At 57.1% G+C, this 20,575-nt stretch overlaps 7 protein-coding genes across 7 annotated transcripts; 4 read left to right on the forward strand and 3 right to left on the reverse strand.

Annotated features, from left to right (window-relative positions):
- Positions 1–884: 884 nt before the first annotated feature.
- Positions 885–1,659, reverse strand: CORC01_14311 (DlpA domain-containing protein; the record flags this gene model as incomplete). Its single annotated transcript, XM_022625922.1, has 2 exons — positions 885–1,160; positions 1,246–1,659. The coding sequence occupies 2 exons, from the start codon at positions 1,657–1,659 to the stop codon at positions 885–887; spliced, it is 690 nt and encodes a 229-aa protein (XP_022467563.1).
- Positions 1,660–2,722: 1,063 nt separating this feature from the next.
- CORC01_14312 (uncharacterized protein) lies at positions 2,723–2,995 on the forward strand (the record flags this gene model as incomplete). Its single annotated transcript, XM_022625923.1, has 1 exon — positions 2,723–2,995. One exon carries the CDS (start codon positions 2,723–2,725, stop codon positions 2,993–2,995), a length of 273 nt encoding a protein of 90 aa, XP_022467564.1.
- A 1,076-nt stretch (positions 2,996–4,071) lies between these two features.
- Positions 4,072–8,049, forward strand: CORC01_14313 (WW-domain ligand protein; the record flags this gene model as incomplete). The annotated part of the gene is made up of 3 exons (XM_022625924.1): positions 4,072–4,363; positions 6,589–7,466; positions 7,531–8,049. The coding sequence occupies 3 exons, from the start codon at positions 4,072–4,074 to the stop codon at positions 8,047–8,049; spliced, it is 1,689 nt and encodes a 562-aa protein (XP_022467565.1).
- Positions 8,050–8,711: 662 nt separating this feature from the next.
- On the forward strand, positions 8,712–9,570 carry CORC01_14314 (ubiquinol-cytochrome C reductase hinge protein; the record flags this gene model as incomplete). The annotated part of the gene is made up of 4 exons (XM_022625925.1): positions 8,712–8,801; positions 8,983–9,112; positions 9,294–9,410; positions 9,506–9,570. The coding sequence occupies 4 exons, from the start codon at positions 8,712–8,714 to the stop codon at positions 9,568–9,570; spliced, it is 402 nt and encodes a 133-aa protein (XP_022467566.1).
- A 2,276-nt stretch (positions 9,571–11,846) lies between these two features.
- CORC01_14315 (major facilitator superfamily transporter) lies at positions 11,847–13,755 on the forward strand (the record flags this gene model as incomplete). Its single annotated transcript, XM_022625926.1, has 2 exons — positions 11,847–12,320; positions 12,529–13,755. The coding sequence occupies 2 exons, from the start codon at positions 11,847–11,849 to the stop codon at positions 13,753–13,755; spliced, it is 1,701 nt and encodes a 566-aa protein (XP_022467567.1).
- Positions 13,756–13,988: 233 nt separating this feature from the next.
- Positions 13,989–15,597, reverse strand: CORC01_14316 (uncharacterized protein; the record flags this gene model as incomplete). Its single annotated transcript, XM_022625927.1, has 2 exons — positions 13,989–15,423; positions 15,527–15,597. The coding sequence occupies 2 exons, from the start codon at positions 15,595–15,597 to the stop codon at positions 13,989–13,991; spliced, it is 1,506 nt and encodes a 501-aa protein (XP_022467568.1).
- A 1,958-nt stretch (positions 15,598–17,555) lies between these two features.
- Positions 17,556–19,438, reverse strand: CORC01_14317 (FAD binding domain-containing protein; the record flags this gene model as incomplete). Its single annotated transcript, XM_022625928.1, has 3 exons — positions 17,556–17,844; positions 17,910–18,189; positions 18,247–19,438. The coding sequence occupies 3 exons, from the start codon at positions 19,436–19,438 to the stop codon at positions 17,556–17,558; spliced, it is 1,761 nt and encodes a 586-aa protein (XP_022467569.1).
- Positions 19,439–20,575: the final 1,137 nt, after the last annotated feature.

Below are 20,575 nucleotides of genomic sequence, written 5' to 3' on the forward strand. Positions count from 1 at the left end.
AGGGTCTAACAGGAGGGTGGGGAGGAGCTCCGGACAGTTTTTGCTGCTGATTTCCAGGGGAAAGGAAACGTGAAATCTGACAGAAGCCAGCCAGCCTAGACATGATGAAGCTCCAAAGTTGCTAAGCAAGAACGGAAGAAGGCAGGGGGAGAGAGATTGGGGGCGGTCAGCCTGAGCTGAGGGCACGGATGCCGGACAAGCCGTCGGGCCTCAAAATGGCAGATGAGTTTCTTGGAAGGCGACGGGGGGGGGGGGGGGGGGGGCGCCCGGCCGGGCGGGGGGCGGGCGGGGGGGGGGGGGCGGGGGGGGAGCGGGGGGCGGGGGTGGGGGGGGGGGGGGGGGTGGGTGGGGGGGGGGGGGGGGGGGGGGGGGGGGTTGCACAGACAGCCAACCCTTTCCCGCTGGTAAGGTAGATCAGAGTGCGGTCTCGGTGCATGATTTGCGAAGGAGTCCAGGGTCAGAACCTATGGGAAGATGCTAGGGGTTCGTCGTGGACTCGTCATGGTACGGTAGTTAGTGTTGCTGCTGGTGTAAGATACCCTTGTGCTCGTGAGTACTATCAGTGCGTTGGACTCGGCAAGAGAATTGTGACGAGAAGACGGGTTGTGCATTGCATAGGTAGCTCCCAATGGATGCATCCCTCCCCCTATCCAGGTCCTTGGATAACGGCATCGTCCAACGATGGAGCACCACCCCACGGCAACAAGACCATACTTTCCCTCCCCCAACGCTCCCCGTAAAGTCACAGTGTAGGAGTAGGTGCAGAGCGCAGCTGTTGGTGCAGTGTAGCGAATGATTCGTTGTCCACAGGACTTCGTCACCCAGTCGAGCCCGAAAGTTCCCGGTGATGGTAAGGTACGGACATACCTTCAACTGGGATAGATTTAGAGATTGCTCCGGTGCGCCTGAAAGGCGTCAAACACGGTCGTCCCATTCAGCACGTCCGCCTTGACCTTTTCGTCGGCAGCCGTCAGCTTGGGGAGGAGGTCCAGCACCTGGTCGACTTTATCCTCGGGGATGACGACAACCCCATTCACCGGATCAGCGAAAACGAGATCACCAGGGTTGACGACCGTGCCGTCAACTTTGATAGGTACCTGGACTGCCCAAGGAGTGCTCTCAGCCCCGGCACCAACCGTGGAGAGTCCCCTTGCCCAGACCTGGGAAAGTTCAGCGACCACCGGTCAGCTTTATTAAGGGACTTGGGGAAGAAAGTAAAGGACTTGTGTGTTTCATTCGACTCACCGGTAGACCCGTACTGGCTAGTTCATCTAGATCCCTGGCACGACCAACTACCACGACCGCCTTCGCTTGCCGAACTTTCATCCTGACGGCCATGATGCCTCCGCAGACGGCATTCTTCTGTCCGTCGGGCTGTCTGATGATCACGATTGTACCCGGCTGGGTGATATCTGCCCAGTGTGTGTTTTTGGGAATGTTGGCTGGGGGCGAATCCAGTGTCTCCCCCTTTCGAGCAAAGAGTATCGTGGACGCTGGTGCTATGGTGATGGGAGCATCTGCGGGGTTCGGTTGGCCCAGCAGTTGCAGATCAGGCAAGAAGCCAGCTCCGGGCACTTTGAGCTTCACCAGCGCATCCGAAATATCACAGGCGGTGAACTTTTGAAGAGCTACAATTCGTGCGTCGTCCGTGTTGGTCATGGTAACGTGAAGCGACTAAGGTACTCGGTAGCGGAATGAAATGCGAGCAAAAAGTTCAGAGACAATAGACAACTTTGGAGGCGATATAGGGTCAGATGGTGCAACTACAGAATTGCGGGTGGACAAGATAATACTCAAACGGAAGATGTTGTGAACAAGTGAGATAACTGCTTGCATCGTCTGGCTTGGTTCCTAGAGCTCAGGCGTTTGACGCAACTGGGGTTCGGGTGATGTTGGATGCTTGGGAGCCGCTGTGGGACAATCCCTCCAATCAGATGCCGTCCCAGATGGGGGAGGGTGGGCTTTGCAGGAATGCACGTTCGAGGCTTGTGCTTGGTGGGGGACCGTCTTGGAGTTTCTGCGTGCAGTATCCATGGTACTGCGCGTACGCGGTGCATTAAGGTACTCTCGGTATATAAGTTGGGACTGCTGCAGTGCCACCTTGGCAGTTGCGCAAACGCCGTGCGGCCTTCTAGATGTTTCCAACATTGCATTTCCTGCAGAGACGTTGTTTGACGCAGCAACGTTGACCCTCACAAGAGCGCGAGTGCGGAAATAAGCCGACGGCTCTATTGATCGTTCAAGAGGCGCGATACCGGCCTAGTCGAACAGCCCATCTACCGGGTCCAGGGAACCCGGCGGATTAAGAACCTATATAGGCGTAGGCAGGAATCCGATAGTGAGACTGGTGGAGTTGAGGTGCAGCAGTCGCACGTATGCCTGCCGGAGAATGAAGGCACCTTGACTGATTCGATTCATTGGCCGATTGTTGCCATTGGCCGATTATCTCCGCCTCCGACACACACGTCGAATCAGTCTTGCCAGTGTGCGCAGACGGCAGCAGTAGGCCAGTAGCAGGTGTCGCCGGTGGTGAGACAGGAGAAAAAGTTCTAAGACAAGAACTATCCTGTCGATCCGCAACTTGTATGTGAATGGGTCGATCAGTCACATGATGGGGTGGTAGGCGGCGGGGGAGGATGATTGAGCGCCTGTATTCGTAGCGTGATTATCCGTCCAAGTGTAGATAATGACATTGTGTGTGTGCGGCGTGCGCTCGCTTCTCATGCAGCTCCTTCGCTGCGCCGCGCGACTTCTGGTAGCATGGGGAAATGGGCGGACAGGGAACTTGGAAGCAGGCGAGTTGCAGTGCAAGGTATCCGTAAGGTACCTGGCCTTCGAGATGGGTCGGTTCCAATGGAAGTGTCCGAGATGTGGCCCTCGGAACTCGCATGTTCCTGAAAGAGGGGAGAAGATCCGGACAAGCGGTCAGAATCTTACATTGCGAAGGATGTGGACGTGGGCGGCGTGCTTCTCTGCGGCTCAAAGAAGAGAGTGATGTTCGTTGCGTCTCGCCATGTCGCCGAGTCCAGCCACGACTCCCGCGAGTAAGGTCAGGCAGGTGCTCCGTGCCTTGGTAAGGTAAGCACGTCAGGTCCTACTGTACCGTAAGCAAGGTGAGGGAAGTTCGGCTTCCAGGTTGTCACCCTGGGGAGGATTCTAGACTCGGAAGGGGCCAGCGGGTGCGACAAGACGACGGGATCTCCAGCTCCAATTAGGAAGCAACGCCTCGCACTACCGGCCAATGGCCAACGTCGATGCACCGGGAGGGCAAGAACGGCGATGCTTCGCACCTTATCGCGACCTCACGTGGCGATAAATGCATGTACCTGATAGGTTCCTCAGACATAAGGTAGAAGGCAGGCATGGACAGGAGTTAATGAGGAGAACGGGCAGGACAAGAGCGTTGCGAGCTGGAGTCTTCACCTCCAATTCCCGTCTCGTCACTCACGGCCGTGTCTCCTCCTTACCTACCTCGGATTAAGGTACCCATCCTACCTTAGTCTCCCAAGATATCCAGAAGCAAATACTATGTAAGCGAGGATAGGGTACCTTAGTGTGATGCGATCCTGCAGTGGTCTCAACTCTCTTCGCCAATGCCTATAGGTACTGTAGTCTGTAGGTGCTCAACGCTGGCCTCTACTCCGTCTGCCCCATGCACCTTGCATCCCCTTCAGCAGCCTCTCGAATCATTGGCAATGCAACACTGGCCTCAAATTTGGGCTACACTACACTACAATGTATACCCCTCACTCACCGGGGCCAATCGCCGGGCCACGAGAGAGATACCGAGATGGCGACGACTCCGTGGACATGACACGGAGCGCTCGTCACTGGCTACCCACCGTGAACGGGGCAGGGTCTGTCCACCAGCAGTCCACCAGCACCTCACTGTCCCGTCTGCTTGTCAAGCACACAAGTTGTCCACAGCCACCGCGCCAGGGCCCCGGTCTCCTCCAGAAACCCCCGCCAGAGATCTCCGTATATTACCGGGTTCCAAGCGGGGCAATGATCAGGGGTGCCATTTGGGCACGCCGCAGGCATGTTGCCGACCACGCAGCACTCGCTACCAGAATGGAGACCTCGACGATGAATGTGAGCCCGCCACTGGCGCTGCCTTTGCAAAGTTGTTTCTGGCTGGGTCTGCGTCTTGCACTGGGTTGGCTGACCGTGGGACGTGGGTGGACAAAGCCCGACGACCGCATGCTCGACGGCCCCGATGTCATGGCAAGTCCCGGGCCGCTGAAGATCATATTCATGGTACTGGTCCTGACGGGGAACGGGAACACACTGGATGGTTTCCACAAACTCTCCCTCCTCCCTGGGTCTCAACTCGAGCTCCCCAGTCTGATTATCCCGTCTCTCTGTCTGAGGCACGAGCTGACCAGCAGCCATTTCGAGTCATTCCGCTTGACTCGGGGCAGACACCTTCTTTTCTTTTTCCAAAACATGCAAAACAACTGACATCTGTTCGTCTGGTCTCTGAGTGAGACATATGCCGCACCGCGCGTTGCGCCGGCTTGGGCCTTGGGGTTCATAATATCCCATGACTGATACTGACTGTCCAGTATCCAGTGCCAGGCGTGCCACGATCGAGTCACACAGGGCAATTGGGTACAAATGAGATCGTTATCGGACTCGTCGGAGTCGTCTTCAGGCACCAAGACATGGCGTGCCCTGCTTGGGTTCATAATCATGGTTCACTGCCTTTCTGGGAAACCCGAGAAGTCGAGCTGGAGATGGCGAGCCTCGCATCAAAGCCCGAGGCATTGTCGTTGCCGTCACAGGGTGAAAGCTGCTCACCGAGCCAATACAGGCGGGAGAGCTTCATGGTAGCTTTGTTTCAAGACGAGGGTTCCTGGCTCGAGTTGGGTGCAAAAGGATCGGCGCGTCCATCCCGAAATCCCTGGTCTGCACTCTTCCTGGTAATCTGGTCTTAGACCTGGTCATCCGTCCCTCTTGAAGAGAGATCTCCAAGGTCAATGACTGCTACTGTCACTCTATCCGTACCTACCTTAGCAACCCGGAGCACGCAGGGCAGCAGGGCAGAGAGACCAGCAGCAGATGCCAGAAGCCGGTTGCTATCTCGGTCGACATTGGGGGTCGCCCGTCCGCCGGTCCTTAGTCAAGACTTACCACAACATGGCTCCCTAGGAAGAGGTAGGGGGCAACTTGGACACCTTTCCCACTTTTGCGCCGCCTGGCAGGTAAACCTCAGACGGATCAGATCAAGTACAGACCCCAGGCTCAGTCAATTGGGCCAACTGCAGGACGACGTCGCTTCAAGCTCCGCAATCTCACAAATTTGCATTGAGCAGACGGGTCCCAGGCCTGTTGCTACTGCGTGATCCATGCCTGCAGTGGTCGCAAAGGACCGACCCAGCCAACCCTGGCCAAGCGCTGAGCTCATTCGTTCAGACTCTTGTCCTGGGCTGCAGCAGTTCTGACCAGCAGGGCCCATGTCGCTGGCACCTCATCCACACCTGCGACCTCTAAACCTCTCGACGACTGGTGGATGAGTACATAGTACGTTACCTAGGCCGGAGGAGGAGAATGAGGATCAAGGGCAAGGAAAGCGATTCATAGGGTACTCCAGTTGAGACCCCATCGTTCTTCACGCAGGAGCAGTCAGTAGCTCAAACAAGCAAGAAGCAAGCAACGTACTGTGTACCTGGGACGCTAAGGCAAGGTAGCTTCAGTTCCCTTCTGCGCGGACGGCAGAAGCAAACAATGGAACCCAACAGTAGCGAGCAGCGGACCAAACAAGACGCAGCGAATCCACAGACGTTGGACGACTTGGGTGAACTAGCAGCAACAAGGCAGCAAAAAGATGAGAGAGAGAGAGAGAGAGAGAGAGAGGGAGAAAGAGAAAGACAGGACCCCGGGAACCCGCAGAGACACAGGACTCAACACCACGGCCCAGAGTCGGTTGGAGACTTTTTGGAGACACCTGGGTCTGGATCCAATCGACACTCACACACACACTCTCTCACCTCTGTGGACACATTCATCCAGTTGTGCGGCGCGCCGGTGTCTCTCATTGGGTCCCCCGCTCCCAAGCCGAAGAAGCACGCACAGGTACGGCTACTGGCTACCTTTTGGGTACTTTCTTCACCTCACCTTGTCTCGTCGACCTTATCCGCAATACACTGACTACACACCCATCTCACCTCAGGTTGATGACAGAATCCTCCTCCTCTTGCTCCTCTGGCCTTCGCATCCCATCCCATCTCATCACACCATTGCTTGTCTTGTCACAGAACCCCTCCCCCACCTCGTCTACCTACGCATCCGAACTTCCCCAGCCACCGTCGTCGGACTAGCCAGAGTAGTTGCCGCAACCTGGCTTTCTCCTCTTCTTCGTTTGGTTGAGCTCTGTCGTCTTGCCTGGCCCGCTCCCTTCGGTCTTTGCCCTCTACGACATCTATTTGCCTGGCCTTGCCGCGCCTTGCCTCACTCAAGCACAAGGTACCTTATTTCCTCCACCCTGTCCACAAAGACCCTGTCGTATACCTTACCATACCTGACCTTGCCCTGTGCTTTGCCTTACGCTTCTTATCCGCACAGCTAATGCCTGACTGACGCTATCAGCCTCTGCATCCTTTCCCACCCCTCCGGTGCGCCTCTCTCAGTCACTTACTCACTCGCTTCGCTCTCCTCTTGCCGCCTCGACCTGTATCAGACAGCAGCCGCAGCCGCAGCACCAGCACCAGCACCAGCACCAGCAGTTCTCAACACCCGCCGACGCCGACGCCGATGCCGACGCCGCCTTCGCCGCTGCCCAGAACGCGACGCCCTTTTCCCCTTCCCACAAAGTACCTCCCCTGTGCCTGTGCCTGTACCAGGATCCACCCCACCACAAGCATCCAGATCTCGGAAGCTTCTCTGCAAGCCCTGCCGCTACCGACCACGCCCACTCCCACGCAACCCTCAACTTGCTGAGACGAACTAGGAAGCTCTGCGCTGCAGCTGCTCGCCGTTTCGTTCAAAATGTCAATAAAGTACGTTCCTCCATGTTCCCTTTCCTCCTATGCTCTCCGTCTGTTTCCCCTTCATCTTCCCGTCATCCCACGCCGCCCGAGCCCCAGCACCACGGAGCCATCCCGGTCAGTGTCCGTGGTACCCCGCCGCCAACCTCAACCTCTTCTCTTCTCGTCTCGGCTACCACCCCACACTCGCCGTCCACCATGACGGATCAGTATCTGCAAGAGCAGCATGCCCTCACTATTGCCCGCACCGTCCAGAGAGAACGACAGCTTGCCCAAGCCCGCCTAGATTCTGACCATGGCGATAGTTGGGTCATGATCACCCAGACGGGTGATATCAACCCTCTTCCTCACGAACACATCAGACACAGATCCAATGCCAAGGTCAGTCTTGAGCTGTCGGTACCCAAGGCCTTACAGCAAGGGAGGACGCCCTTTGCGCGCAAGAGCGACAATGGCACGGCATACATCACAACACAGCGGGTACGCATTGAATGACTTATCCCGAGACATGGCGCCGGAGGGCTAGCTGATAACCCTCATTCAGGTCATTTACATTCCTGCAAAACCTACCCCCGAGTTCAAGTCGTTTCATGCGCCAATTTTGAACTGCGCCGATTCGTACGTTGGCTCACCATTCTTTGGCGCCTGGTTCTGGTCTGCCACTGTCGTGCCGGTTTCTGGAGGCGGCGTGCCTGCCGACATACCACGGGTCGAAGTAAAGCTGAGCTTCAAGGAGGGCGGCCACAGCGAGTTCCGGCAAAGGTTCGAGGAGCTCAAGGAACGCCTCGAGCATGTGAGGCGTCTGCAGCAGGAGACGGGGCAGGCGGTCAACATTCCGGACGAGCCGCTGCCGGCCTACGAAGCGACCGAAGGCGGCGGAGTGGCTCCGAGCACCATCGCACCGCAACAGCAGGAAGAGCCGGCGGGCCGGCCTGCGAGTTCGGGGGGCCAGAATGCGAACCGACGTCCGGACGAACCCCCACCGAATTATGATGAGGCGCAGGCACAGACGCTCAGCATGCGACTCGAGGATCACGTTCGCGAAGAGTCTGACAGAGCATAGCGGGGTTTTGATTATCACGGGCCTCATGACTAACGCTATGCATCGATACCTTCCTGCATTTCACTCCCTACACCTGTAACTTTTTATAGCATCTACACTAGCGGCTGGCGGATCCTGCGTTTCTTAACGAACTTGAAGTGTAGAGAATGACGGGCACGTCTTGATGAGGAGAATGAGGATTGGGATCCATGCCCCAGGAACAAGAGAAAGGGGCATGAGTGTGCTGTGCGTGGGCCGGCTCGCAGGGCACGGATAGGTACATATTTGATAAGTGTTCGCCACTGAGCATGATGGTTGAATTTAACGCTGGAAGCTTGACGCAAACATGCGAGTAACGTTTCTTCCCCATAACTTTTTTCTGCTTGATATTTTTCCCATGTGACTGTGACGATGTGATTTGGAGCTTACGCCGGTCCAAAAGGTAGAACTGCGCATCGGAAAGTCAGATCCTTGGCGCTCCGGGTCACGGTCATTTTCGATGACGCTTAGTCACCCAGCCAGCCTTTCCGCCGCAGCCAATCAAAATGGGCCAATTGGGAATAACTTACGACCGATTCAGACACCCAGTTTTCGTCTGCACTCTGCCGAAAGCTTCCGACTTCCTCCCATCACCAAATTCACGACATCACGTCAAGCCATTGAGAGCACGCACCTCCGCCAAAATGGGTTTCTGGGATACCATCACGGACCTCGCTGAGGCCGCCATGCCTTGGGCCACCGTCGAGGCCGAGGCTCCTGCCGCCGAGGAGAAGGTGAGAGCTTGCGCAATTTGTTGCAGAACGACTTGAGGTCAGGCGAGAGGACGTTGGAAAACGCGCTCTTGACGATCATCACACTCCGTTTTCTTTTCCGCCACGGCCTCGATTGCATCTCTGCAATTTTTTCCCGACAAACCGCACAGTTCGAGTCGTTGGCTAATGTCTTATTCCATAGGAGGAGGAAACCGCTGAGGAGGAGTCCAAGGAGGAGCCCGAGGCTGAGGAGGAGGAAGCAGAGGACGAGGAGGAAGAGGAAGAGGAGGACGAGGAGGAGACCGTCGACCCCAAGGAGCAGCTCGAGAAAGGTTCGTCTTACTCCCGACGATTCGATGACTACGCGATATCCGGGTGATGGCGGGAAAGTCGATGACACGCACATGAGCAATACTGCTACCTCCATCGAGAACCGACGCCGCTTCCATCCGTAGACACGATGTGCGATAGTGCCAAAGCATTGAAACGACTTGCTGACAAAGTGGTTGACAGACTGCGAGGAGTCCAAGGCTTGCGCACCGGCTAAGCACCACTACGATGAGTGCGTTGAGCGCGTCACCGCAGCTGCCGACAGCGAGGAGGGTGCCAAGGAGGACTGCGTCGAGGAGTGTAAGTTGTCACCAAGGAAATATGACTTCCACCTACCCGTCATGTGGCGGAAGTAGGTCCTCATTGCAGGACGATGAACTGATGTTACCGTGCAGTCTTCCACCTCGCTCACTGCGCTACTCAGTGCGCCGCCCCCAAGCTCTGGGCCAAGCTCAAGTAAACAAAATCCAGCCTTGACCTTGGAGACGATATCGACGGAACGGCATCGGCGATTATCTCTGCGAGACCACTTTCGCATCAGCGGCTTCGGACGACTGGTTTGATCTATTTCTAGTAGGTGGACTCGTGAGAGAGAGAAGCCGATACCGAGACGAGACGAGAACGAACTGTCAGACACTCGATCCCGGTCCTTTGGGGCCAACTATTTTGTACCTCCTCCTCCTCCTCCCCATGGTGCCCGTCAAGCCGGGTTGCCCAGCAGTGGGCGCTGTCTGGCTTGCGGCACTGAAGCTTTTGTCTCTTGTACCATAGGCATATTCCGCAATAGATTCCTCTATGACTTTACGTGCAAGCGAATCTCAGAGGATGCCGGGTTTGAGCCACGCTTCGTCCGAATGGCGGGCTCGTAGTCTTTACTAAGTCTTGGCTCATGAGCTACTACTGAGATGATAGATGATTATCGAGATCGAATGCAAGAGCTCATCTGAACCAAGGGGCCGCGGTCAGATTTGCGAGACATGAAAGCTTATCATCGTCTGGATTGCCCTCCCAGAGTAAACCGATTCTGGATGCCTAGCATAACGGAATGATTTGATTGCTGGTGGTTTATGTGTGTGCGTGTGACAGCCGACGAGACAAAGTCGATCAGCTAATCTCAAAGGAGCAGGCAGGCTACTAGGCGAGCGAGCTCATGGCGCGACCGCGCTCCGGCGGCCGCGGAATGAGGAATGGAGCCGGCACGCAGTAAATCTGCTCGTGTGCGGCGAAGCAGTGGGATGAAGGGTGCTCGAGAGAGCAAATGTAGATGCTAGTCGACAGATCCGGGCAATGGGGTTCGGCGCTCTCAAGTTGCTAGAGTCTACGGAGTACTGTCTGCTCTCTATTTGCCTGTTTGAGGAAGAGGGCTCTGCGTTGTTGAATGTCTCCAACAGCAGAGTAGGTACGCCACTTGAACCAAGGTTCATACCTTAGAAATGGAAGACAATTTTTGATCCCGAGGGGGGGAGACATTTACCAAACCTTGGTTCCGGGACAGGATGTGTGTTGGGCCTGCCGCTTTCCTGTTGTTGTGTGGAGCGGAGGAGGATCATTGGAGCCGGGAGAGGTGCCCCAATGCGACATATTAGGCCGGGCGGCGGGCCAATGGGGAGGTCGAGTACAGGGGAAGGGTCTCTCACACGGCCGCACCATCCCCCGCAGTTGCTGCAGCCTAGAGAAGTTTGAGAAGGCCCCCCGATTCTGTTGGTTGCACTATGGATCTCTTATAAGGTATGATAGATGGATGCTTATCTCTGGCCGGCTGGTTCCTCGGCTGGGGCATGTGAACCATCTCCAAAAGGTTCTTGACCTTCTCTTGGAGTTATCAAACCTTCCTTGTACAGCGGTTCGTCTAGACGTGAGCTGGTCGCCCCCTCCCACCCTCTTCCCACCATTCCTTCAGTTCGCGAGTCTCGACGGATTTCCCTCTCATCCAGGAACGATTGAACAGTGAATGATGCGCCAATGTGCCGAGCTGCTTTTGAATGAAAGAGAAGCGTGCGAGGAGGAGAATTCTAGCGCCATGTCCCCTCGATGTAATGGTCGAAGCTGGAGGGAAAACTCGATTCTGGACCAACACGGCGCAAGCCCCGCAGCACACGGCACACCAGTCCAGGCCGGGGGAAGTTGGACAGTAAAGTAGATACGGGAGGGATCTTCTGCAGTCTCGGTTGCAACTCGGAAGTTGGAACTGGTTCTTCGTACAGGTTACCCTCCCATACGGATACAGAGTACCTTAACAAGGAATCTGCCTCCCGTATCAGTTGCACCGCATTTGGCCCCTTGTCCCACGCCCGCGTCTTGCGAAATTCCCTTTTCAACTCGACCTCCCCGCTTTCTCTCCAGCTTATATCCCAACCTGCCCTGCCTCTCTCTATTAAGTTCTCTGCCTTTTGAGCTTATTGGCGTGCTTATCCTTCTTTTGCCGCTCTTCTCCTCTTCTGGCCCCCTCCCCCGCCCATCCACTGGGCGCACTGTCCCCCGTCTCGTCTTCTCTCTCTCTTGCGCATTTGTTGGAGGAATTGGAGACGACGAAGGAGAGACAACCTCACAAAAGGCTCTATACGACAAAGCGTGGAACGTCCCAAGTCAGAGACAGCTCTCTGCCAAGACACGTCTAGGCCAAAGATTCCACCCGGCGCCCGCTAAATCCACAAAGCGTCCTTACCCCCTTAAAAGTCGGACCACTTAGCGCCTGTTCTGGATCCGCGGCGCGCGCGCCCACTAAAGAAGACAAAAATGCACTTCTCCCGCCGTTCGAAACACGACTCCTCGGCCGTGGACAACACCACCACCACCGACAACAACTCGACCGACATCACCACCATCACCACCACTACCGGAGGCGCAGACCACACCGAAGAGGGCTACGAGAACGAGAAGAAGGTCGCGAATTCTTCCCTCTCTCCTCTGCCTCTCGGCCCCGACGCTGCTGCCGCACCGACGGCAATGTCGAACCACGCCGACCCCGGTTCCGGCTTCGGCCTGGGCAAGCTCGGCGACGAGGAATACCACCTCCGCGATGTGGACTCCCAGTCACGCGAGAACGACACCATCCACGTCGGCGGGGTGCGCAGTGTAAACGTTGTTGGTGGCATCGACGGCGACAATGACAGCGTCCTCGAGGGAACCGCAGTAGAGTATCGCACGTACAAGCGCCGCTGGTTCGGGCTCGCGCAGCTGACCTTGCTCAACATTGTCGTCTCTTGGGATGTAAGTCTCTCTCTCTCCCTCTCTCTTTCTTTCTATCGTCTTCCTGGCGCATCATGAACGAATCGCAAAAATGTGTATTCGGGTACCTGCATCAGCAAGCCATCATTGTATGCAGTATGCACATCATCGCAAGGCTGGCGAATGATCAGTCCTGGAATCCAAGCAGACAAAGTCAAGAATCCGAATGAATACTGACATCAAACCCCAGTGGCTGACCTTCGCCCCCGTGGCCGCCAACGCTGCAACCTATTACAAGGTCTCCGAGTCCGCCATAAACTGGCTCTCAACAGCCTTTCTCTTCTCCTTTGTCGTAATGTTCCCCGTCACGATCCGCATCCTCCACATGGGGCCCAAACCCTCCTTCATGACCGCCGCCGCCCTCATCCTCGTCGGCAACTGGATCCGCTACGCCGGCTCCTACGCCCGCATCGCCAACGGGGGCAACTACGGCGTCGTCATGTTCGGCCAGATCCTCACCGGCCTCGCCCAGCCCTTTGTCCTCGCCGCGCCCACCCGCTACTCGGACCTCTGGTTCACCAACCGGGGCCGCGTCGCCGCCACGGCCCTCACGTCCCTCGCCAACCCGCTCGGCGCAGCCCTCGGCCAGCTCATTGTCCCCTTCTGGATCACCAAGCCCGCCGACATGTCTAACGGCGTCCTCTACGTTGCCATACTCTCCACCGTCGCCTCCCTGCCCGCCTTCTTCATCCCCGCCGCGCCCCCTACCCCGGCCGCGCCCTCCTCCCGCACCCTCAAGCTCGGCATCCGCGACTCGGTGTCAATTGTCTTCCGCTCCCTCGAGCTCTGGCTCATCCTCATCCCCTACGCCTTCTACGTCGGTTTCTTCAACTCTTTATCCTCCCTCTTGAACCAAGTGATGGCCCCCTACGGCTTCTCCGACGAAGAATCAGGCATCGCGGGCGCCATCCTCATTGTCGTTGGCCTCGTCGCCTCCGCAATCACATCCCCGATCCTCGACCGCACCAAAAAGTTTGTTCTCGCCATCAAAGTCGCCATCCCCGTCATCGGCCTCTGCTACCTCGCCTTCGTCTGGATGCCGGAAACCCGCGACATTGCCGGGCCCTACGTCGTCCTCGCCGTCATCGGCGCCGCCTCCTTCTCTCTCGTCCCCGTCGCCCTCGAGCTGCTCATCGAGCTGAGTCATCCCGTCAGCCCGGAAGTCACGAGCACGATTGCCTGGGCGGGCGGGCAGCTGCTCGGTGCGCTCTTCATCATCATCTCGGATGCGCTGCAGGCGGATGACAAGGCGAATCCGCCAAAGAATATGAAGAACGCGCTGATATTCGAGGGGGTTATTGCCTTGGTCGTTGTGCCGTTCCCGCTGTGCCTCGGTTTGTTTGGTCGGAGGGATAGAATCAGTCTCAGGCGTGTGAGATCTGATGGGCAGAACACACGGGAGACGGCGAATCCATAGTCTCCTACTCGGCCGCGGGGGGGAGAGCCAATGCGTGCGTACAGATGTGATGCGTAGCGGGAGTACGCGGTAGATAGTGAAGTAGGTGGGTGTGGTGTGTTGTAATTAGGCATTAGTCTTTGTGCTACGTAGTTAATTTTGGATACCCCATGTATGTTTGCAAAACAAACCGTTTCATCTTTTCTTCTCCTCTATCACGACTGTGAAAGCACCCCCGTCAGCCAGATTTGCCGTCACTGTGCATGGTGACTGTGACCGTTGACGCCCTCCCCGCGAATGTCGAGGAACTCTTCCCACAGGTGCCTCAACCTCTCCATCTCAGCCCAAATCTCCACCCCGAGCGCCTCGAATTCGACCACCTGCTCCTTGCTCAAGTCCTTGGCGTTGGCGTTCCGCCCGACAACCTTCCTCAGCACGCCCGTCGCCGGGTCCCTCGCCAGCGAATCGCGGTCCTCGACGGCACCCTCCCACCCCCACCCTTCCACCTCCGTCTTCTTGACATGTTGCCGCCCAGAAAACGACGCAGCGGAGCCCCACTTGATTTTTTTGGCTTCCAGCTCCTCGAGCGTCTCGTCGTCCTGCAACGCGATCCACACGGACGCGACCGCGCCGTTGTACCCTGAGACGGGATGCCAGGGCGACCCCAACCAGCGGGCGAGGTAGAGCGCAAACTTGTAAGCCCAGAAAAGGATAAAAGGAAAGGGGACGGGGAAGAGGTTTGAGGCGATTACGCCCGGGTGCGTGAGATAAAAGGAAGGACGAACTGGTAGGGCCTGTGCGACTTTGGGGTCTTCGGGTGTGAAGTAGGATTTGGAGACGCGCTGCGTGGCGGGCAGGTGGGACGACAGAGACAGCACATCTGTCAGGCGCTTCGAGGACTCATACGGCCCTTCCGTCTCGACGCCTTGAAAGTCGTCGAGGCGGAAGTGGCGCGCCTGAGGCTCAATGCTGCTTGTCCAGACGACGCGACCGGGTGTCTCTTCGGGAGTGGCCCTGCTCAGCAAGGGGAGTAGCTCATGGGCAAATACATAGTGGCCAAAGACGTTTGCGCAAAAGACTTCACCGAGCACGGGGGAGGAGGGCTTGGTATCGTAAGCGGAGGCATGGGAGAGGGGGTTATCGGGGGAGTCTGTGGGTACCAGGTCGGAGCGGACGGGTCGCTGGTTCAGGACGGCGCCGGGGCTGGCGAGCTTGAAGGCGGGCCAGGTGAGGACGGAAAGGAGGCCCTTTGTGAAGATGTCGGTCATGAGGCGGGTCCAGTCGAGACCGCTCCAGCCGCCGAAGCCGGCGTTGAATACGACGGAGTCGAGGCGGGGGATCTTGTAGGCGCGCGGGGGCGAGATGGGGTCGGTGGGGTCGGTAAGGGTGCCGGCGACGAGATTGGCGGCGCAGGCGTAGACGGAGGAGAGGTCGCAGAGGTCGAGCTGGGTGGAGAGCAGGTGGACGCGGGCAAGAGTGTCGTCCGGGTCGTAGTAGGAGGAGCCGGCACGGGAGCGGAGGGCCGGGGAGGTGGTGGCTGTGCGACGGAGGTGCTCGCGGAGGGACTCGATAGATTCGCGGGACTTGCGGAGGGAGCGCGTGGTCGGGATGAGGATCAGGTGGGAGGTCAGGGGCCGGGTCGCGAGGAAGTCGTCGATGAGGCGTTCGCAGATGCCGAGGCCGACCCCGCTGGTTTTGGGGACTATTGTCAGTTCAATCTGTCCAAGACGAGTCGAGTGAGACATGGAAGAGAGAGAAGGTCGAGGAGAATGAGTGGGTTATGGTGGTTCACCTATTTGCGCCGGTGACCAGCACGAAGAGCTGTTCGCGGGGAGGGACGTTGTCCCAAGGCGCTGCGATCATGTTGTTGCTACTGCGTAGGAAGTTCTCAATTGATTACAAAATACGATGATATGGAAAAATAAGGGCACCCAGAGTGCAACAGGTGCGGGCGGGGTGAATGAATGACGAGGAAGAGAGGGAGGGGAATGTGATGCAGCGAGCGTTGGGGGTTTGGTGGATTAGTGTATGGTGGTGGGATGTTTGGCGGTGAGTCTCGACTTGTACAAATTTCAGACGGAAAGTCAAAGGGGGGGGGCCCGGCGGGACGGGAAGCTAGAGAGGTCACTGCCTCTTTGGGAAATGTGCGGTGTGTGCCACAGGGCAACGGCCGCCCGCGTCTCATGCGGGTCCCCGAGATCGTCTGCGCGCGCGAGCCGGGACCCAAGTGTCGCCCGAGGGCCGGGTTTCTTACCATTTCTCTGTCAAGCAAAGAGGGCGCAGCTCGGGTCGAGTACGTCAATGGCACTCCTCAAAACTCCATTGATATGCGCAGGGACAACTCGACACCTTCCAGATGGCGCCAAACTGGTAGGCGCACTTCCCACATGGTGACTTGAGATATGGTGGTCAACGAATGAGAGGCCCTGTCAGATTCAGCATGCAGGTCCCAATGGCCACTGCCGCCGGTCGAGTCCTCATTGGTTCGTGGTGATTGCTGCATCGAAAGGAGCCGAGCAAGCCGAGTGAGGAAACCGAATACGGATGCGAAAAGCTTATACGGATTTCCAGCCGGGCTTTTGTGATAGCGTCAATTGTGAGCAATGTCAAGCTGTAGCAGAGGTGCAAGCTCAGCTTTTTCCTTCTCCCAGTCCGCTCTTTGACCATCTTGGAAGCCAGCAATGTTTACTGCGAGATAAGCCTCTCGCGATCCTCTGCGGACTCGTTCGATCCATAGCATTGTCCATCCTCATTATCAAAGTAAGACACCGCATCCCATCGGTTGTAAATACGCCGTGTCGCCCGCCAATTTTGTGTTCGGACCACTTCCTTGGGGACCTGACCTTGAGCATCGACCTGTTGTACCTCGGTCTGGTAAAATCCGTTGCATCGCAATGGCTGAGAAATTAAATATGAGGTTTCTGCTAGTCATAAGCGTCGTCAATTCATGAATTGTTGCTGTGAGGCTTCACGACTGTCAGCTCGGTTGGCGTTCGACCGAGTCCAAGCTGGGCGCAGTCTGTCTTGAGTGTGCGGCATTCATCTTTGTCTGGAGCATCATTCGCTTATCTTTGGTATCCTACTGGCCCGTGGCGTCTTGGTTCTAGGTGACATACGTAAGCAATACTAACAACACAAGGGAGAAGACCAGAAAGGGGCAAACTTTGTAAGAGTAATCAACAATGTGCGCGTTGTCGAAACCATCTACCCTCCGCTCCCAAGGTGATCAAAGTCTTGGCGATCCAGTTCTGTAGTCGAGAGCCCCGACCAAGGCAGATGTCGATCCAGTGAGCTGCCCGCGTGCCCTTGAAGATGGGATCACCGGCAGCCCAACAAACGCAACGTCAAGCTACCATCTACAATCGGCAGTCTCGCGTTTCTTTCAAGGCCTTTCAACAACAGAATTTGGCAAATCTTCATGAGCTGGGAATGACTGCTTCCGTTTAGGATGATTGACTTTCACCGTAGATGCTGCCGTTAAAAGGAAAGGCAAGTCCATCAAGTCGATACAAGCCCGAGCAGGTGCCGTAAGCGGAACATTGTTGATCGAACCAAGCTGGGGTGCTGGAGTTGACGCGATTGGTTTGTTTCAATTGCTTAATCCGTCTAACTTACTACACCTGATTGGCTGACAAATCATAAGGTAGCTTTATCAACGTGACTACCTATTGAAACGCCTCACTTGACTTCACTGCAACAACAAGAGAAGCAACTCATTTTCGAGGCACTGAACGAATTTGTATTGGTATTCAAATTAGAAAAGTGTGTTAAGTCAGAAATAAAGTAAGTGCCTTCAGCGTCGTATCTCCACCTGCTCACAATCACGCAACCTTGCAGAGGCGGCCGTCGCTCTGCACCTTCCAATCCTCGCTGCCGACACCCGTCAGGGCGTAAAAGGTGCTGGAAGGGTCGTAGAGCTGTTTGATCGCCCTGAGCTTGACGTAGTTTGCGCTGCCGTAGAACGTGGACTGGAAGTCGACCTCGTTGCGGTCCGCCTCGTTGAGGTACGCACCGCCGCCGGGCGTCAGCGCCTTGAGCTTCGGGATCAGCGTGTCCGAGACCATGGACTGACCCGAGATGAGGGTGGAGAAGTCGGAGCGGCTGTAGGTGCTGCATTTCGATTGTGTGAGTGGCGATTTTATGAGGGGAAACCAAAAGGGGGAGACAAGACTTACGTTCCGACGACGGCAGAGATGAGGGCTGTGCGCCAGGCCGGGTTCACTGCGTTGGCGATGGCATTGGCGGGACGGGCGACGTTGACGGTGAGACCGGAGACGATGCCGCCGTTGTCCAGGATGCTCTTCAGCGCGTCAACGAGGCTCGCGGTAGAGGCGTCGTCGGCGACGAGAGAGCGGGGGAGGAGACGGCCCCCAATGTTGTACTCGGTGACGGCGGGCTCCGGGTTCATGTCGTTGTAGCTGGCCAGGTAGCTGGTATATTGACCAATGTTGAAGTCTACGGCCGTGTTAGTAACTTCCCCTTCCTACTCTGGTCTAAACGATTGCAACTTACCGTAGGTGATACCGGCGGTATCGAGGGCGTCGAGAGTGGGCTGGAGCAGGACCTGGAGCTCCTCCTTGGTCTTGTTGGGAAGAGTGGTGGGCTGCATCATGAACACGCCGGCGCTGAGAAGCCAGATGCTGACGGCACCGGCGTCGACGATGGTGGGCAGGGTCTTCAGGTAGGTAGTGACGGCGCCGTAGAAGACGTCGTCCGTGACGCCCGAGTTGGTAAAGGTGAGATTCGCGGACGAGACGATGGTGTCGGGGAACGCCTTGACGGTCATGGACAGGACGGCAGCGTACACGCCGCCACCGCCGCCGGAGAGGGCCCAGTAGAGGTCCGAGTTCGCGGTCGGAGTCGCGACAAGCGTGTTGCCCTCCGAGGTGACGACCTCCCACTCGAGGACCTGGTCGGCGGCGAGACCGTACTTTGAGACGAGGGGCCCGTGGCCGCCGCCCTGAGTATAGCCTCCCGCGATGCCGACGGTCGGGCTGTTGCCGCCCACGACAACGAGCCCCTGAGCGTGCGCGGCGGCCTGGGCCTCACCGGCCTGGACGCCGGCACTGATCTTGAGCGCTTTACCGGAATAGCTCGTGGACTTGTAGTCCAGGACGCTGATGTCCTTGAGGTGCTGCGTCCAGAGCGCGAGAGCGCCGGCGCCGGTGGACTTTCCGAGGTAGTCGTGGCCGGTGTTGCGGATGACGAAGCGGATGTTGTTGTCCTGGGCGAAGCGGATCGTCTTTGCGTAGTCGTCAGCGCCGGTGGCCTTGACGGCATACTGGACGTAGGTGCCGATGATGCAGCGGTCTGTCCGATCTTGGAAGGGGTCGCAGCTCTGGTTGGCGAAGAAGGCGGCCATGACCGACGACGAGGTCTGGATGTGCGTCTCGGCTTCGGCCCAGCTGTTCTGCAGAGCCGTGCACTTGGCCTCATCGTAGGCGCCAAAGGAGCTGTCGTGGCAGACTGCGCCGATGGGGACCGTGGCAATAAGGCGCCCTCCCACTGTTGTGTTGAAGGCGTCCCACTCCGCCGCCGTCGGCCAGCAGTCCTCGCCGGGAAAGCAGCGGCATGCCGAGTCCCTCTGTGCGATGTCGTGACCGAGCGGGCTTTCAGGTCTGATACCGCCTGGTCCTACCCGGCCGATGGAAAAGGCCGAGACCACCGCGGGCGCGAGGGTAAGCAAGCTGAGAAGAGACACCATCTTGAAGACGAGGGTCACGATCACTTGCCGGAAGGAAGTGAAGGGAGGGGAGGGGAGAAGGAAGGACTAAAGGTTGGAGGTGAGGAGGGAAAAGAGACCTTTCACGATGCAACACCAGGCTCGATGCCACATATTTAACAGCCAGGTCACAAACGAAGAACATCAACAACACGGAATGAGACTGCCGGTTACAGTCAGGAGACTGGCGATAGTTTGATTACCACCCATGCCAATATTGACCGCGATGACCCACGAATACTAGCCGCCCACTCGACAGTTGCGGGAAGGAAATTTTTCTTAAGCTATTGAGAAGATAGGGTCCCCGAGCGTTGAATCAGGCATGCGTCTGACTCCTTACCCTGCGAGAGGGCCCGGAGGCTGTGAGAACTGGTGGAAAGATTGGACAGGATAGGATAGTATGGGACGCGTTGCCGCGTGTCCCCCCTCCTGGACGGCTGGGTAAAGAGGTCGAATCGATGGATGGCCGACGATGAAGGGGAACACAACTCAATACCAACCTTCGGGAAGTGCCAACGCCTACAGGAACTACTCTCAATTTGCGGGCACTGATCACTGATCACGCGTTTGTTGGCAAGACGTTTGCCAAGCAAAAACTCAAGTAAAGTTGCAAACTAACGCAGGCAGGTAGCATCGCGGTATTCTCATCGAGGCGTTGTCCCTGACACAAACGGTTGCTGGCAGCAAGGATAGGCCGTTGTCATCCATGATTTCGTCTGGGTTTGGCAGCAAGCCGCGCTAAACTGAGTAAGACACGCATACGATCTGTGGACTCTGGGCAAGGGACTTTCATGGGACGACGTCCTGGGTCCTACACAGCAAAACCGCAAGTGAAGTCAGCAGAGGCCGACCGCCCGCAACCATGAACGCGGTACTAATGCCTGTCAAGTGCCAACCGTTCATCCACCATATCCGGTTACAAGGAACTGTAAAAGGTGGGCACTGCGCAGCAATGGGCCGGTTGCCGGACGACACCCGAGCCCGGACGGAAACCAATGGCCCGGTCGAAGACAGCCTCGTGCAACAACACCCTTGTTACCTAGGAAGTTCAACAACTCCTTCGCAACCCTTGACTACCTTACTGTCTAGGTAGTCAACAGAGCCACAAGCAACGGAGGG

The sequence above is a fragment of the Colletotrichum orchidophilum genome (genome assembly GCF_001831195.1).
Source record: "Colletotrichum orchidophilum strain IMI 309357 chromosome Unknown Scaffold_268.1, whole genome shotgun sequence".
Lineage (NCBI taxonomy): Eukaryota > Fungi > Ascomycota > Sordariomycetes > Glomerellales > Glomerellaceae > Colletotrichum > Colletotrichum orchidophilum.